Below are 19,420 nucleotides of genomic sequence, written 5' to 3' on the forward strand. Positions count from 1 at the left end.
GTACGTCCTCTAGACAAGTGGTGTATCTAAAGTTATCCAAATTTTAAGGATAACTTTTACGGTCTTTGTGCGACGGAGCCGCAAACGTTTCCCAGAATTCTGACTATTTGGCCTTCAGAGTGGCCTATAAACAATAGAGTTTTTCCAAATGACATGATATTTTGAACGAAATTCTAATTTGCCATCCTGATCATACAAGTATGAGAGCCAAAGTCATATTTTGTACGGCGTAACCGTAGCGTTGACAGAAACATCCCATGTTATCCTTATGGGAAAATCGTAGAATCGCTCAAATCACCACATTTTTACGCTTCACACTTTAACAAACTCCTCCTAGGGCGATTGTCCGATCAAGTTCATATTTGGAGAATATCATCTACACAAGCGGGGCATCAAAACTTACCCATATTCTGATTCTAAGTGCTACGGTCTCTGTGTGGCGGACCCGCAAATATATGTCAGAAATGGGAAAACAGCGAAATCTCTAAAATCACCACATTTTTACGCTTCACACTTTAACGAACTCCTCCTAGGCCGATTGCCCGATCAAGCTCATATTTGGGGAAAATCATCTACACAAACGGGGCATCAAAAGTTATCCATATTTTGATTTTAAGTGGTACGGTCTCTGTGCCGTGGAGCTGCAAATATACTGTCACAAATGGGAAAAACGCCAAATCCTTGAAATGTTCACATTTACGCTTCACACTTTAACAAACTCCTCCGTGGGCAATAGCTCGATCAAGCTTTACTTTGGGAAAAATCATCTACACAAGCGCGGCATCAAAAGTTATCCATATTTTTATTCCAAGTGCTACGGTCTCTGTGCGGCGGCGCAGCAAATTTGACTGACACTTGTGTTCATTTGCACTGGATTGGCCATGTCCAATGTGTCGCCGTCTGTCAAGTTCTTTTTTTATTCAACACACAATAAGGGCGCCATCTTTATCAAGTCAAAAGCGCAGAGTCGGAAGGCCGGCGGCCCGCGAGGGCCGTTGGATGCCGCTTGCGGCTTTAATTTTTCTTGTTCTTCTTCAGCGCTTTGAACTCTAATTTGACCCCCTGAACATGCTCAAAAACTCACCAAACTTTGCCCAAAATTCAGAATCGGCGAAAAATTTTATTTTTTCTGGGCCATTTTTTTTTTCGTTAAAAAATGGCGCGACAGCGCCACCGACAAAAGTCAAAATACATTGCGCCTATGGGAGACGCCCCGAGGTCAACTTTGGCGTAAAGCTACGAAATTCGGGACACGCATTCCTCTCGTGAGGATAAACAAAAAAAATCATTGTGGCCACGTCCCCAAACTTACCCTATGGCCGCCATCTTCCTTTGAAAATGAAAACAAGCTGAGTTAGCCATTTTGTTTACGTCAAACTTTGACGAACTCCTCCTAGGGCGTTTTGCCCACCGACTTCAAAATCGGCGTACGTCCTCTGGACAAGTGGGGCATCTAAAGTTATTCAATTTTTTGAGATACCTTTTACGGTCTGTGTGCGGCGCAGCCGCAAAGTTGGACAACTTATTTTGGAATATTGCAGGTCTAAAAATTGCTCCCATTTGATCAAAACCAGTCCGATTAGGACCAAATTTGAATCAGTTGTTAAACTTTCTAGTTTGGACCAGTTTAGGCTGACAAAATTGAAATGGCAGTGATAGCGCCCCCTACAGAGTGACCTTTAAATTAACATTGAAGGTCAAAAATTAGTTTTACCAAAATTGTCTAAACTTTACCCAAAATTCTATTTTGCCGTCCCGATCACAAAAGCCAATCACAAAAATGCCTAAATTTTTACGCCGTAGTCGTAGCGATGACAGAAACCTCCCATGTTATCCCTATGGGAAAACCACAAAATCTCTCAAATTACCACATTTTTATGTTTTACACTTTAACGAAGTCCTCCTAGTGCGTTTTGCCCACCAACCTCAAAATCGGTGTACGTCCTCTAGACAAGTGGTGTATCTAAAGTTATCCAAATTTTAAGGATAACTTTTACGGTCTTTGTGCGACGGAGCCGCAAACGTTTCCCAGAATTCTGACTATTTGGCCTTCAGAGTGGCCTATAAACAATAGAGTTTTTCCAAATGACATGATATTTTGAACGAAATTCTAATTTGCCATCCTGATCATACAAGTATGAGAGCCAAAGTCATATTTTGTACGGCGTAACCGTAGCGTTGACAGAAACATCCCATGTTATCCTTATGGGAAAATCGTAGAATCGCTCAAATCACCACATTTTTACGCTTCACACTTTAACAAACTCCTCCTAGGGCGATTGTCCGATCAAGTTCATATTTGGAGAATATCATCTACACAAGCGGGGCATCAAAACTTACCCATATTCTGATTCTAAGTGCTACGGTCTCTGTGTGGCGGACCCGCAAATATATGTCAGAAATGGGAAAACAGCGAAATCTCTAAAATCACCACATTTTTACGCTTCACACTTTAACGAACTCCTCCTAGGCCGATTGCCCGATCAAGCTCATATTTGGGGAAAATCATCTACACAAACGGGGCATCAAAAGTTATCCATATTTTGATTTTAAGTGGTACGGTCTCTGTGCCGTGGAGCTGCAAATATACTGTCACAAATGGGAAAAACGCCAAATCCTTGAAATGTTCACATTTACGCTTCACACTTTAACAAACTCCTCCGTGGGCAATAGCTCGATCAAGCTTTACTTTGGGAAAAATCATCTACACAAGCGCGGCATCAAAAGTTATCCATATTTTTATTCCAAGTGCTACGGTCTCTGTGCGGCGGCGCAGCAAATTTGACTGACACTTGTGTTCATTTGCACTGGATTGGCCATGTCCAATGTGTCGCCGTCTGTCAAGTTCTTTTTTTATTCAACACACAATAAGGGCGCCATCTTTATCAAGTCAAAAGCGCAGAGTCGGAAGGCCGGCGGCCCGCGAGGGCCGTTGGATGCCGCTTGCGGCTTTAATTTTTCTTGTTCTTCTTCAGCGCTTTGAACTCTAATTTGACCCCCTGAACATGCTCAAAAACTCACCAAACTTTGCCCAAAATTCAGAATCGGCGAAAAATTTTGTTTTTTCTGGGCCATTTTTTTTTTCCTAAAAAAATGGCGCGACAGCGCCACCGACAAAAGTCAAAATACATTGCGCCTATGGGAGACGCCCCGAGGTCAACTTTGTCGTAAAGCTACGAAATTCGGAACACGCATTCCTCTTGTGAGGACAAAAAACAAATATTATTGTGGCAACGCCCCCAGACTTACCCTATGGCCGCCATCTTCCTTTGAAAATGAAAACACGCTGTGTTAGCCATTTTGTTCACGTCAAACTTTGACGAACTCCTCCTAGGGCGTTTTGCCCACCAACTTCAAAATCGGCGTACGTCCTCTGGACAAGTGGGGCATCTAAAGTTATCCAATTTTTTGAGATACCTTTTACGGTCTGTGTGCGGCGCAGCCGCAAGGTTGGACAACTTATTTTGGGATATTGCAGATCTAAAAATTGTTCCCATTTGATCAAAACAAGTCCGATTAGGACCAAATTTGAATCAGTTGTTCAACTTTCTAGTTTGGACCAGTTTATGATGACAAAATTGAAATGGGCGCGATAGCGCCCCCTACAGAGTGACCTTTAAATTAACATTGAAGGTCAAGAATTAGTTTTACTAAAATTTTCTAAACTTTACCCAAAATTCTATTTTGGCGTCCCGATCAAAAAAGCCAATCAGACAAATGCCTTAATTTTTACGGCGTAGTCGTAGCGATGACATAAACCTCCCATGTTATCCCTATGGGAAAACCGCTAAATCTCTTGAATATCCACATTTTTCTGTTTCACACTTTAACGAACTCCTCCTAGTGCGTTTTGCCCACCAACCTCAAAATCGGTGTACGTCCTCTAGACAAGTTGGGCATCTAAAGTTATCCAAATTTTAAGGATAGATTTTACGGTCTTTGTGCGACGGAGCCGCAAACGTTTCCCAGAATTCTGACTATTTGGCCTTCAGAGTGGCCTATAAACAATAGAGTTTTTCCAAATGATATGATATTTTGAACAAAATTCTAATTTGCCATCCAAATCATAAAAGTATGAGAGCCAAAGTCATATTTTGTACAGCGTAACCGTAGCGATGACAGAAACATCCCATGTTATCCTTATGGGACAATCGTAGAATCGCTCAAATCACCACATTTTTACGCTTCACACTTTAACGAACTCCTCCTAGGGCGATTGTCCGATCAAGTTCATATTTGGAGAATATCATCTACACAAGTGGGGCATCAAAACTTATCCATATTTTGATTCTAAGTGCTCCGGTCTCTGTGTGGCGGACCCGCAAATATATGTCAGAAATGGGAAAACAGCGAAATCTCTAAAATGACCACATTTTTACGCTTCACACTTTAACAAACTCCTCCTAGGGCGATTGCCCGATCAATCTAATATTTGGGGAAAATCATCTACACAAGCGGGGCATCAAAAGTCAGTCATATTTTGATTTCAAGTGGTACGGTCTCTGTGCCGTGGAGCTGCAAATATACTGTCACAAATGGGAAAACGCCAAATCTTTGAAATGTTCAAATTCATGCTTCACACTTTAACAAACTCCTCCGTGGGCAATAGCTCGATCAAGCTTTACTTTGGGAAATATCATCTACACAAGCGCGGCATCAAAAGTTATCCATATTTATATTCTAAGTGCTACGGTCTCTGTGCGGCGGCGCAGCAAATTTGACTGACACTTGTGTTTATTTCCACTGGATTGGCCATGTCCAATGTGTCGCCGTCTGTCAAGTTCTTTTTTAATTCAACACAATAAGGGCGCCATCTTTATCAAGTCGAAAGCGCAGAGTCGGAAGGCCGGCGGCCGGCGAGGGCCGTTGGATGCCGCTTGCGGCTTTAATATTCTTTCTTTCTTTCTTTCTTCTTCTCGGGACCAACCCCCCTATTTTTCACCCAGTGAACATTGACGAAAAGTCACAAAAATTTGCACACCTCTAAAAATCGTGCCTCTCTACATTCTGGCTATTTCCCTTTTCTAAAATAAAAAAAATTGGCGCGTCAGCGCCCCCAAATGTACCAAAAATGCATTGAGAGATGGGAAATGACCCAAAAAAAATCTGATCGTAGAATCATGAAATTTGGCGCCGAGGTAGATGGTGACAAGAGAAGTAAAAAATATTATTACGGCAACGCCGTCCGCCCAACCAAATGTCGGCCATATTGCTTCAAAAATGGCTAAACATGACTTCGGAGTTTTTCCAAACGTCGTACTTTTACGAACTCCTCCCAGGGCGTTGGCCCTAAAAAGCTGAAATTTTGTGAAAATGCTACTGAGGAGTGGGACATCAAAAGTTATCCAAATTACATTGATACCTCTCACGGTCTCGGTGCGGCGAAGCCGCAAACTGTAGCTAGAATTTCAGAAATCTTCCATATTTAAAATTTCTGCCGTTTGCGCAGATAAAGTCCGAATTGCGTCAAATTAGAATCAGTTGTTAAACTCTTTGCCCTAAACCTACTTGAAGTGAAATAAATTCATTTGGCGCCACAGCGCCCCCTACAGATTTTATATGGAGGTTAAATGTTTAGTTTTGCGAAATTATATGAAATTTGACACACAACTCAATTTTGGCATCCCCATCAAAAAAGTCAATGAGACCCATGTCATAATTGTTATGGCGTTGCCGTAACGATGATCGAAACCTTTCATGTTATTCCAATGGGGAAATCGCCAGAACATGTTTACACTTTAGACTTTCACAAACTCCTCCCAGGGCGTTAGACATATTAACCTGAAATTTGGTGAGACTCATCTTCAGGACCATCAAAAGTTATCCACATTTTCATTCAAAGAGTCACGGTGTCTGTGCGGCGAAGCCGCACATTTTGCCAAGAATTCAAAATAAAATAGCTTTTTGATGGTAAAACAAAGGGGAGAAGATGTGACAGCGTCACAGATTCAGCAGTAGGCGTAATAAAAGGACAATTGGGGCGCGTTAGCGCCCCCTCCTCTTGCGGCGTGGCGGCGGTGTGGCGGCGGCGTGGCGAGGGCCGATCATTGCCGCTTGCGGCTATATTTTATTATTATTTTCTAAAGTTTTCACAGTATAATTTACAGTACAGTACAGCTACTTCAAAGCTTTACGTAAGTACCATTCTTTTACTTTTGCAAGGTGGGTAAACACTATGAGAAATGCTCTAGAATGAGTCCACCTAAGCGTTATTTACCAACCTTTGGGTCAGTGGAGGTGAAAATTAGCAACTATAGGTTACTATAACCTGCCACAAGCAGCTTTCCTGAGGGTCAACGTTTCATGTAGACTTTACCAGATAAAATAAATAAATAAATAAAATAACAAACTTTAATAAAGTGGACAACAGTTACTTGTCCATACAAAATGTATCAGCAGCGTGCAGTGACTTTTATGGATGGGCAAGTAGACTTGGGGCGTTCCTCAATATTTTGTGGATAACATTTGCATGTAAAAGTGACAAAAAAAAACAACTATGCAAGCGTGCACCTATCCTACTGAGTTAAACTCCCATACCTGTATTTCTAACTTACATGTAATGATTAGAAACTTGAACAGACCCTTAGCTACCAAGACTTGTCTCCAAAAGATAGATTCTAAGTTAGTTTGTTGAAACTTGGCGCTGCTGTTGCTTCAATTCTCCTCTGCACATGCTCAGTTAGGACAGAACAAACATCCAATCACTGCTTGTCTTGTTTGCCCTGACAGCACACCACTGAAATCTATTATAAACTGGTTTACAAATCAAGCATGGATTCATAAAATAACGTCTACATTTGGAAAACATAGTTTATAAAGTACCTCAGTTTCCAGCTTGGTATTGGTGTTGGAGCGCCCTCTGCTCTCAGCAATGGGAACTTTCATCAAGAAAATCTCATGCATCTTGTTTATATCTCTGTATCATATTCATCATATTATGAGAAACAATGAAGTATTCTAGTGTACTTCCTCATGGTCTGTAAACTGGTACAAATAATCTTAAAGCTGACATCATGCCAGCTGTACAGTTATGCCTGTTTCCCTGTTAAAGGTTGAATGGATGATTTTTTTGGCCCAAATCTGAGTCTTATTTCCTCGTGGCGTGGACGGCCCATTAGTCCTGCCACGTATCAATCATAAAACGCACAAACCGCTCACGTGCAGCACGTTTCCGCGTGTCTAAGCGCATTGATCTATCATAATATAGTTCCCTCAGTGTACGGGACAAAATGAAGACAGAGAAAGACAGTTCGAGCTGACTCAGAAGAAGACTGAAATCTATGGGAGACGAGAGATGCGATGCGATCCATCGCGCTAATAAAAAAACGCACGAGTATGTTGTATCAGTCCACACTGGGGAGTGCACATGCGCACTTCCGCCTGCGTTCTCAAATCGCCAAAAAATCGTCCATTGTGCCTTTAAATAAAGACCCTGAGAACGATCCTCGCCTCTCACAGTCTCTCAAAGACTAGAACTTGGACAGAAGCTGACAGCTGAGAGAAAAGGAATCAACTGCCTGTTTATCTTTGACAGACAATTGACTGGACCGAGTCAACAAAAAGGTGTATCCTTCAAAGTGACAAAAGCTGAAACAGCAAAACCCGATCCTTACACATCTGCTCCAGTCGTTCGTCCCCCACAGTACGCATCCATGGATTCAAGCAATAGTCTAGGGTACTTTGACTATGGCCCCTAAGAGCCCACTCCAGAACAGAGACAGAGACAGGATTTGAAGCAACAGACACAGATGAAGAAAAGAGACTGCAGTTTAAAAATGGGAGTGGCTGGTTAATCCAAACCTAATCCAAAACAGTGAGGCACCCTTCTAAAGGTAAAGCAGAAACCTCTTGTATTTATTATAATTCTCCACATTGTAGAAAAAGCTTCAGTTGTAGTCATCTGGACGAGTCCAGATGACTACAACTGAAGCTTTTTCTACTATGGAACACGCCTGGACGAATGAGGGATTACACCGACAATTCTCCACATTGAAAATTCTAAATTAAATGGTTGAGGTTTACCAAAACTTAAACTTAACAACATTGCTAAACAAATGAATGTAGTGAATGTGAGTGTATAATATAGAGAAACAGTGAGACTGATTAAAAATGAGTTGGACTCTGAAAACACGTAGCCTAGACTTCGACACCAACAGGAATTAACAATGATAAAATAAATAAATGAAGCCTTTGGGCAACATGCCTGCTTAGATAATAGAGCGATGCATTTGTTGTGAACACAGTTTGAGTCCGGCTTGGCCTTTCTGATATGGTGATAAAAATCAGGCCGTGAGCTGATCCCTGTAACAATCGGCTTTTTTGGATAAATTGGCATATTGTGATTCACAAATGCTTGGGTTAGGCTACGCCTTATTCGTACCCTTCGGTAAATTGGTTTGAAATGATTAAGAGACGTCAAACATACATGCAAACGGCATAAAAAACACAGACATAACGGATTAATAAATAGAAAAATTACGCAGAGTGAGCTTGTTTAAGAGGACAATAGCTGCTGGGATGAAACTGTCTCTATATCTTTTGGTCCTGCATTTTGGCGCAACCAGTCTTTGCCCCGATGGCAGGTCCTGAAACAGAGTGTTTAGGGCGTGGCTCCGGTCCTGCATTATTCTGGAGCTGAGTCTGCAGCTGGCTGGTACATATAGACCCCATACCCCATTTCACAATCTGAGAAAGTGCATTTTAGTCTTCACTGACACATTTCCAAACCGAGATGACACACAGACACAAGAAGCAGAAGACATGTACGTCACTAGAGGCAATAATAACTAATAACATACTAAGAATGAATTGTGATAAAATCGAGATTGAAATTTGGCTCCAACAAAATATACATTTTTTGTCATATCCCCCACCTCTAAACCTGTTAATGATTAAGGAATTTTTTTTCTGTGGACAATTCTAACTGAGTGAATTGTGAGGCTCAGAGAAACAGGATCAATGAAACGAGGCAAAATACAACTCCAGTTATGTTTTTGATGTGTTATAACATGGTTAAAAGCTAAAAAAAATAACCTATACTCCCCCTGCTGCTGACAACATCTGTTACGTTCATACTGCCTATTTTAATGACCACTTTTTAAATGCACTTACTATGGGAAGCTCCTCATTAACTTTGACTGCTCTATATTTAGCATCAGCTTAATTGACAACCGAACGGCGAAAATAAATACATTCATTAAGGCGGTTTAGCGGGATAAACGCCAGAAAACAATTAAAAACAAAGATAAGGATCAGCCATATAGAAGTGGAGGACATTTTACACAAACAAATACTCTTTCCGACACTTACTTTTATATGTTATTCTCGTGATGGTGTCTCTGTTCAGCATGCGGTTAAGGAAGGAGTTGGACGATTCAGCAATCTGCAAAAAACAACAACAGAAAGGTAAAAGTAAATGAGAAAAGAAAAATTACACAAAATAAATACACATTCATAAGTTCAGGAACAATTGTAAGAGCTCTCACTTGGTCATAATGCCTGCTTGAGGAACATCATGAAGTAAATTGTCATCCTCAAGTTATAGTATCATGCAAGTAGAAGTACAATTACACGTTCAATATATTACTAAAATGCAAACGAAACATCCATCCATCCATTTTCTGCCGCTTATCCTTGGCCGGGTCGCGGGGGCAGCAGTCTGAGCAGCGACTCCCACACTTCCTTCTCCCCAGACACTTCCTCTAACTCCTCCGGGGGGATCCCGAGGCGTTCCCAGGCCAGCCGAGAGACATAGTCTCTCCAGCGTGTCCTGGGTCTTCCCCGGGGCCTCTTCCCGGTGGGACATGCCTGCAACACCTCCCGAGGGAGGCGCCCAGGAGGCATCCGGAACAGATGCCCGAGCCACCTCAGCTGGCTCCTCTCGACGTGGAGGAGCAGCGGCTCTACTCCGAGCTCCCCCCGTGTGGCCGAGCTCCTCACCTTATCTCTAAGGGAGCGCCCAGCCACACGGCGGAGGAAACTCATTTCGACCGCTTGTATCCGCGATCTTGTTCTTTCGGTCACTACCCAAAGCTCATGACCATAGGTGAGGGTAGGAACGTAGACCGACCGGTGAATAGAGAGCTTTGCCTTTCGGCTCAGCTCCCTCTTTACCACAGCGACTGCATCACTGCAGCCGCTGCACCGATCCGCCTGTCGATCTCACGCTCCATCCTTCCCTCACTCGTGAACAAGACCTCGAGATACTTGAACTCCTCCACTTGGGGCAAGGACACCCCACCCACCTGAAGAGGGCAAGCCACCTTTTTCCGGTCGAGAACCATGGCCTCGGATTTGGAGGTGATGATTCTCATCCCAGCCGCTTCACACTCGGCTGCAAACCGTCCCAGTGCATGCTGCAGGTCCGGGTTTGATGGAGCCATCAGGACAACATCGTCTGCAAACAGCAGAGATGGAATCCTGTGGTCCCCAAACCGGACACCCTCCGACCCCCGACTGCGCCTAGAAATTCTGTCCATAAAAATTATGAACAGAACCGGTGACAAAGGGCAGCCCTGGCGGAGTCCAACATGCACTGGGAACAGGTCTGACTTACTGCCGGCAATGCGAACACAGCTCCTGCTCCGGTCATACAGGGACCGGACAGCCCTGAGCAAAGGGCCCCGGACCCCGTACTCCCGGAGCACCCCCCAAAGGACACCCCGAGGGACACGGTCGAAAGCCTTCTCCAGATCCACAAAGCACATGTGGACTGGTTGGGCAAACTCCCATGAACCCTCGAGCACCCGATGGAGGGTATAGAGCTGGTCCAGTGTTCCACGACCAGGGAGAAAACCACTCTGCTCCTCCTGAATCCGAGGTTCGACTATCGGTCCGATTCTCCTCTCCAGTACCTTGGAATAGAGGCTGAGGAGTGTGATCCCTCTGTAGTTGGAACACACCCTTCGGTCCCCCTTCTTGAACAGAGGGACCACCACCCCGGTCTGCCAGTCCAGAGGCACGGTCCCCGACCGCCACGCGATGTTGCAGAGACGTGTCAACCAAGACAGTCCTACAACATCCAGATACTTTAGGTACTCAGGGCGGATCTCATCCACCCCCGGAGCCCTGCCACCGAGGAGTTTGCGAACAACCTCAGTGACTTCAGCTTGGGTGATGGACGAGTCAGCCTCCGAGTCCCCGTTCTCTGCTTCCTCTTCGGAAGACGTGACTGAGGGATTAAGGAGATCCTCAAAGTATTCCTTCCACCGTCCGACGACATCCCCAGTCGAGGTCAGCAGGCCTCCACCCGCACCGTAAACGGTGTTGGTGAGGCACTGCTTCCCCCTCCTGAGGTGCCGGACGGTTTGCCAGAATTTCTTTGGTGCCGACCGATAGTCCTCCTCCATGGCCTCCCTGAACTCCTCCCAGGCCCGGGTTTTTGCCCCTGCGACAGCACGAGCCGCGGCTCGCTTGGCCTGCCGATACCTGTCGATGACCTCAAGAGACTACAAGCCAGAGTGGCCTGATAGGCCACCTTCTTCAGTCTGATGGCATCCCTTACTTCCGGTGTCCACCACTGGGTTCGGGGGTTGCCGCCACGACAGGCACCGGAGACCTTGCGACCACAGCTCTGAGCAGCCGCATCAACAATGGAGGCGGAGAACATGGTCCACTTGGACTCAATGTCCCCAGCCTCCCCCGGGACATGGGAGAAGCTCTCCCGGAGGTGTGAGTTGAAGACCCTACTGACAGAGGGCTCCACTAGACGTTTCCAACAGACCCTCACAATGCGCTTTGGTCTGCCAAGTCTGTCCGGCTTCCTCCTCCGCCAGCGGATCCAACTCACCACCAGGTGGTGATCGGTTGACAACTCTGCCCCTCTCTTCACCCGAGTGTCCAAGACACGCGGCCGGAGGTCAGATGACACAACAACAAAGTCGATCATTGACCTCCGGCCTAGGGTGTCCTGGTGCAACGTGCACTGATGGACACCCTTGTGCTTGAACATGGTGTTCGTTATGGACAAACCGTGGCTAGCACAGAAGTCCAATAACTGAACACTGCTCGGATTCAGATTGGGGAAGCCGTTCTTCCCGATCACCCCTCTCCAGGTGTCACTGTCATTGCCCACGTGGGCGTTGAAGTCCCCCAGTAGAACAACTGAGTCCCCGGTCGGTGCACTGTCCAGTACTCCTCCCAAGGACTCCAAGAAGGCCGGGTACTCTGCACTGCTGTTCGGCCCGTAGGCCGCCACAACAGTGAGAGACCTGTCCCCCACCCGAAGGCGGAGGGACGCGACCCTCTCGTTCACTGGGGTAAACTCCAACACGTGGCGGCTGAGCTGAGGGGCTATAAGCAAGCCCACACCAGCCCGCCGCCTCTCCCCGCGCAAACGAAACATAAACTATGGAAAAAGCAACTATTTTCAAAGGCTAGAACAAAAATTGAGAAGGTGTAAGAACCACAAATGTTCAAAAAATTTAATTTTGTCAACATAAGGCTTTTGTCACACGTACTCACACTTCCAGAAGTAAATTTCTCATTAATTTGTTCTATAGATTTTCAGAAAAAAGAATACTACTTAAGTGACATTGGTTATCCTAAAATTATGGGAAAAAGGAATGGAAAATTGACTTCCAGAACCACGAATTTCAAGTGGGCGGGACTGTTGAGATTCATATGATCATGACTCAGAGAATGTCATCCTCTCACTCTATTTCTCTATCTTTCTCTCTTTTTCGCAGTATAGCGCAAAACACATACTTTGCTCTCTCTCTTTTTCGCTCTTCTTTTTTCTATGGTATAACGTACAACACAAGTTTTGAAGACGGTAAATGCACCTTTTCAGTTGGCTTCCAGTCGCCATTAAAAGTAACACAACAACATGCCACAGAGAAGTACAATTTATACATATTTGTAAAAAGCTCAAGTAAATGTAACTGGACACATTTTGCACCAGCCCCCCACAAAGCTAGAAACAGCCCTGGAAAGTGTGTCTAAAATTAAACTACATAAAAACTGCTCGAGTGGATTCTTTGAAAGCTCATACTTTTTAATCCCTCACCTTTGCTCCGCACCCTGCTGGTTTCATTTGCCGTTTTCCAAAACAAAACAATTAAAATCTGCTCCCAGACAAGAAGCTATCATGACACAAACACCATCAGCTTTTTAAATAGCGAAAGGCGGGTATTTTTATTCACACGCCGCTTGATAATGGATCAGACATAAGATGACTTGTGCCTGACCCTGTTTGAGGGTGACAAAAGGAGCTGCAGTCTTCTGAGAGAGTACAAAGACTTCTTTGTCTTGGGTTATAAGGATGTTTAGTTGTTTTTAACTACATGCATTTACCACTTACTTACTGCATACATATTTATAATGCTTTGGAGATTAAACTTTAGATTGGGGACATCTAATGATAGGCAATACCACAGATTTTTTATTTGTTTCTGATACCAAGTAATACTAATATTACAAGTGTAGTGATATTGTCACAAAATTACAATTCAAATCGAGTCAAACTCAATTTCGATACCAAGGATTAAACTTACTCAATGATAATTTAATGCTCACTGACATCCTGAGGTACACAATCCTGCCAGGTGTCACTCTCGAATCCATAGGAGACCACATATTCTTTGTTTATTTCATACGAGTGTCGAGGAGTGAATGAACAGTTTATTATGTAGCATCTGCAGCTGTTTGTTCCTCCACATGCAAACGTGTCAACACCTTAGCGTTCCACAAATCGAGCCGTAACAACGTGACAATCGAGCATCTTCGACATCTGTCAGATTTTATATATAGATGGCACAGACTTCACTCCAGCTGATGCAGCCACATCCTGCCTCGCAATTGTGAAACATGCCCAGTGCTTTTCCATTAGTTGCCACGGAAACGACTGATGATGAATAGGAAAAACAGTGGCAGTCATTGGCAAAACAATTCACAAATGCAAAGCTTGTTTTCTCTGACAGACAAATTAAAGAGCGTAATAGAAATGTTAAAAGTTGCAAAGATGGAGCGAAGGTGTCTGTATCTTGCTGCCTGCCGAAAACACTTGATTTTGTGTCAAAGATTAAATTAATATACTTGAAAAATATATAGAGTCATACCTGAAGGAGCGGTACAAGTACGTTCAAGCCATTTCATGTTAGACACATGTAGACTTACTCACAATGGCAAGAGGAAGCAAAACTTTGACCCAAGTAAGAGTGCTGTTACACTGTCAATTAGGGCAGAAAGTATTTTCCTTAGTATCGAAATCGAGTTTGAAATTGTAGTATGTGACAACATGACTTTCTGCTTGCCTGAATGAAAAAGTCACCGCACGCCACTGTGATATTGTATTATTAAAGCAGATGCAGTGTCTTTGATCTTGAGGATGGTGTGAAGAGGGAAACAGCAAGGCACATAACAACTAAAGTCTGTGTGTTAGGGATCATCTCAAAATGGGTTTGTTCACTAAAGGTGAGCAGGGTCTATCAAGCTACTATCGTTTTATCAACGCGTTAACATTTTATGTGAGGCCAGTCTTTCGTCTTTTGAGGGGGGAGGGGGTCCAGAGAGAGACGAAAAAAATTACGTCTTTTCAACTTCAACCCATTTTGAGATGATCCCTTAAGTTAATTACATAAGAGGGCGTCATCAGCCAGACTACACAGTTCAATTCAACCAAACTTTACCTTCCACTCCACAATTCATGTTAAAGGCATTATTAGTCTTTTTAGCGTGTGCAATGCCTCCAGAGTCAGGGTTTATGCTGCCCTAGGTGTTAGCTTTGTCTCACATCCCTCACCTTTGAGATGAAAACCCATACAATACAATATGGCCCAGCCCAACAGTCAAATCTACTTTCATTCAAAAAAGTACAACTTCACCCAAGTAAATGTAATTCAGTGAATGTAACTTTATCTGGAGCAGTGTTGTATGTTTCAGTTATCTATCAGCTACAGTATTTTACCCTATTTGAGCGGATTGACCCCTCACTGCACCTCCATTGCAACAGCACAATGTAGCTGCAGAAATTAGTGTTGAATTACTAGTTGTGGAGGAATTCTGATTTGTCAGAATTGCAGTTTTAACAGACTCTTGTCAATGCTTCAGGGCTCCAGCAGCACCCGCTCTGCTGCTGTAGATAGTTGGACATTTTGGAACGTGAATGATTTAATTAAATTTTAACCTCAGGCTAGCAGCCAAAAGCAACAACAAATAAATTAGTTTTATGAGTTATGAATAAATTACACCGCTAAATAAATATGTAAATTTATTTTGTTGAAGAATTACCCTAAATAAGCCAAACAAATTAGCTTGTCGGTTGTGATGTGACGTGCAACATATTATTAACATACCAAATGCTGGCATGTAATATGTTCTCTAATTTTCTAAATAATACTCATGGATTTCGAAGCATTGGCTGTACAGATTGAAGACACAAAGGCCACATTTCCACTGATTTGCTTCGGAGTGATCGGGCTGTTTAAGGGGTCAGAATCGGACATAGACTCCAAAGGGGCCCGGCTCGCTTTGGCTCCCGGAAGACTTTATAGCAGTGTTTCTCAAACTTTTGCTGGTGCGCCTCTCTTAAGGGATTGAATATTTATCCATGGCCCCCACAGTGTCGATAAATTAGAATGTATTATAACTGATACAAATATAACTATAACAATTGTTTCTACTATATAAATGCCAATACATCAACCTTAAATAACAGTGTCAATCAGAATTTGAGTAAAATGTAATTCATTGTTAGTGTCATTGTCTTTCACAGACTGTGACTGTCATTGGTTTGTGCATGAAGCCATGAACTGGCACAACTTCAGAGCTTCATTACTACGGTAGACAAATATACAAGCCTCTTTGAGTACTCTGTTCCTTCTCTCCCTCAGCTCCACCCATCCAGTGGGACAGCGGCGAACTGGTACTTTACTGCGATGAATGAGCCAGTTCAAGGAGAACGCACTCGCGTGGATCACTTCTATCTCAGCAGGTCCGCCCCACACACAGACTGCTGAATCAGACCGCTGCGCTCATGTCACAGTTTTAGCACGAAGTGGCGCCCAAAGCGGAAAGGAGGTGATATAAATGCACATGCTTTATTCAGATACACTTTATATCGCCAAATGAGCAGTCATTGTGCAGAGTTTAGACTCTGAAAGGGAAGGGAGGAGACGAGCGCCGAGGGGTACAAAAGCACGGAGCGGCAGAGGTGGAGGAGAGACGTGGCGGGAGTGGCCAAAGCTGCACTCCACTCCTCCACTGCTCTCTGGTCTAAAGAGATGAACCATGTGTTGTGCATTTGTCTGTTGCTCAAAACAAAGTGCAACATTTACCCAAAATGTTTGCATCCCCCTTGGCACATCTCTGCACCTCCCCCAAACGGGTGCGCCCCACACTTTCAGAAGCTCTGCTCTAGAGCTAGGTGATTGGACAAGCGAGAATCCAGATATAAACAGAAAATAATAATTCCTCACCAAACCTTGACTTGATCTTGTGATAAACCGCTGTGTTTCCACCGATGCTAACTTAAAATGTTGCGCCTACATGCTTCGCGAAACAACGTTAGCGCACATTAGCATCAGCTGTTTCCTGTTTATCAATGTACAGCCCTTATATTAAATTTCCAGAGCATAATGTAACTTACATTATCCAAACCATCCAAGCACTAGGAGAGAGGCTGGAACATGGCCTAGAAGTACAAAGTTTTAAGTTTTAAGAAAACATTAGTTATGTTTGGGTGAGGTCAGTTGCTCACATAGTAGAGCTCTGCCTCTGGACCTGAACATGGAGACGCAATTGGCCATCAAAAGAACTCTAAAGTGAAGCGGTCTAGGCATCAGGGCCAGTTGAAACATGGTTAAGTATTCATAGCTGTTGGATTGTTCTGATACTGATTCTGGTATCCTGTTATCTGTTATCCTGCGACAAGTTGGCCACTGTCCAGGATGTACCCCGCCTAAGGCCCGAAGTCACTGGGATAGGCTCCAGTCACCCGCGACCCCGAAAGGGAACAAGTGGTAGAAAATGGATGGATGATTCTGGTATTGTCCTAAGCTCCAATACTGCACATATTTCAGGTATGCTGCATTTACCATAGTCCTTCATATAGTCTACTATCTACTAAAAAAGTTGCTCCTATGTTGTAGTTTGGGAAATTGTGGTGCATTATTGATTGCACAATCCCTGCCCCAGTTTGTAATTGGACCAAAGGGAATAAAGTAAACCATAGATGATCAAACTATTTTTGTGTGTGCGATTTGCAGACATATTCATTGTACATAGGTTTGTTCTCCCAAGAGCGTGTATCTACCCTATGCTTGGTGCGCTAACAATGATCATTTCTGTCTTGATTCATGTAGTAGTTGAACAGAGGGTGACAGACAGCGCTTCTGCTTTGGTGTGAAAGGCGGTTTTTCCCTCACAGAGTTGGTTCCATCACATTACGGCCGTTCCCACAGTTTCCTCCGTGGAGCATTACCAGATGGACTGTCTCGGTGTAGAACACGTTGATATAGTCACGACTAGCCAGGCAGAACAATAGCATTACAGCACAAATGCACATGGCCTACTTTTAATGATGCACTGTGTTTTCTGGTCGAGGTTTTCGTCTCGTGGAAATGTTCTTGCTTTGCCTGGGAAGTTCCACAGTATTGTTTTAAACTTATCTGTCTTGCGTGAATTCAATTACAAGCCAGTTTACTGCAAAAACAAGGAAACAAAAACGCGATTCGTTGCACCCTTTGCAGAATTAGCAATGTCACGATAAACCTGTAACCAACACCCAGGTATGTGCTCCAACGGTTTTGTGAAAACAGACAGAAAATATTTGTTATATTTTGTATTTTGAGTGGAAATGCAGTTATACAATACAATAATGTACTACATGCTAGATAGATTACTTAAACGCCACTTTACATAGTTAAAAAGTGTACCTTTAAAGGACACATGTTATGCTAAGATTGACTTTTTTCCTCTTTTGACCATGTTCTAACATTGTTCCCGTCATCAAACATAGCTGGAGTTGTATTTAGCTTCATTCACAGTTCACAAATCCTGTTTACGAGCTCATCTTCTCTGCTTCTTCTCTGAGCCTCACAAAAACAGTCGCTTTACAATTTCCCAGGTTTGTGACGTCAAAGGTCTGGAGCTCTCCGGTGCTGCTTTTAAGTCCATAAATCACCACCAGATTCTAAGCATTTCCGCCTCAAATCACCTTCACAACTGTCGTGTCGTAATACTTAATCGCCCCAGTTTCAATCTCTTTTTCTCAGTTTCTGTTGTTCGCCCAAGTCTGATGAGCTGAGCTAGTACTGAGAGGAGCGAGTCCATTCAGAACAAATGGGCAACCAGGTCAAAGTTCACACGCTTTTTCTCGCCCCGGCTGACGTTTTTATGCTTTAAATGAATGGTCTTTTTATTGTGTTCTTATTACTTTCTACTCAACTATGTTTCTAGAAAGGCTCAAAGTACTGTCTAAAATTGAGTACGTGCTGGAAAACTCTTCTGCATAATAGACAGTTCTGCATTCGACCCTAGGCCACAGTTTTGTTTTTCATGTAGGCTCAACACATAAGTTCCCATCACAAGAAATACAGTGATTTCTGACAAAATCAAGTCAGCATTAGGTGTTAAGTCTGCATTTTGCACTTGCACTGCACTTGTCATGGCCCGAGTCCATGTTACCTCAATCTCGCACTAAAGCCTTTCAGGAGTCAAAAGCGAGTAAGACCGCATGGGAAGCTAATTAAATGGATTTGACCAAAAGTTAAAAATGTCAAGAAAAGGACCCAAGTCCACATCAGGACTAAAATGGGTTCCACTGCCAAAGGTATTGAACTGGATGACAGCTTTGATCATAATCAGCCATTCCTCTTTCACTGTGGGGATAGCCACAAAGTGAAGTTATTAATCAAAGTCATTCACGTAAATGTAACTGAGTACTACCCACCTCTGGTCACTGATGAAAACCCCCTGAAAGTGTTGCACTGGGCCTCCACAGAGTTACAGCCCTGTGTGATTTAAAGCTTTAGACAGACCTTGGACACTCAAACAAACAAAAGCCCTTCTGATCCGCCAACGACACCACTAATTAGAGGCTGTCGACCCATTGAATCGCTCTGTGTTTATTCAAACCACATCCCCGTCCAAACAAAGCGCTTTTCAGATTCCTCTATGCGACGATGAGTCCTCGGACCTATTTCAGTTGTTCGCCGCTCGGTTACATCAGCAGAGAGTGGCGTAAAATTAGCAGGAAAACAGACGATCAAAAGAGATAAGTTATCTGCAAGGCATTGAGGATTACAGATCGCTTAGTTGGAATAAGAAAAGTCGTTTGAAATATTAAAAATTGTGCTTGGTTTTCAGCCACTGCCAAAAGCGCACTTTGGAGATCTGTGCGCTCGGTTGTTGCTAATGGACGGTGCTTGTTTACAGAGAGCATCTGCATTGCATCATGGGCTTTCCCTTTGAGGAGACATTT

At 43.6% G+C, this 19,420-nt stretch overlaps 1 protein-coding gene across 1 annotated transcript in view; it reads right to left on the reverse strand.

The window, feature by feature from the left end:
* ca10a (carbonic anhydrase Xa) overlaps positions 1–19,420 on the reverse strand; it is a 379,387-nt gene that overhangs the window by 19,641 nt on the left and 340,326 nt on the right. The window contains exon 6 of the mRNA XM_072456909.1: positions 9,310–9,382. Within this exon, the coding sequence (XP_072313010.1) occupies positions 9,310–9,382 (73 nt within the window). The remainder of the gene's footprint in view (positions 1–9,309; positions 9,383–19,420) is intronic.

This window comes from Eucyclogobius newberryi, unplaced genomic scaffold, assembly GCF_026437365.1.
Source record: "Eucyclogobius newberryi isolate DKJ021-1_F unplaced genomic scaffold, fEucNew1.0.hap1 SCAF_20, whole genome shotgun sequence".
Classification (NCBI taxonomy): Eukaryota; Metazoa; Chordata; class Actinopteri; order Gobiiformes; family Gobiidae; genus Eucyclogobius; species Eucyclogobius newberryi.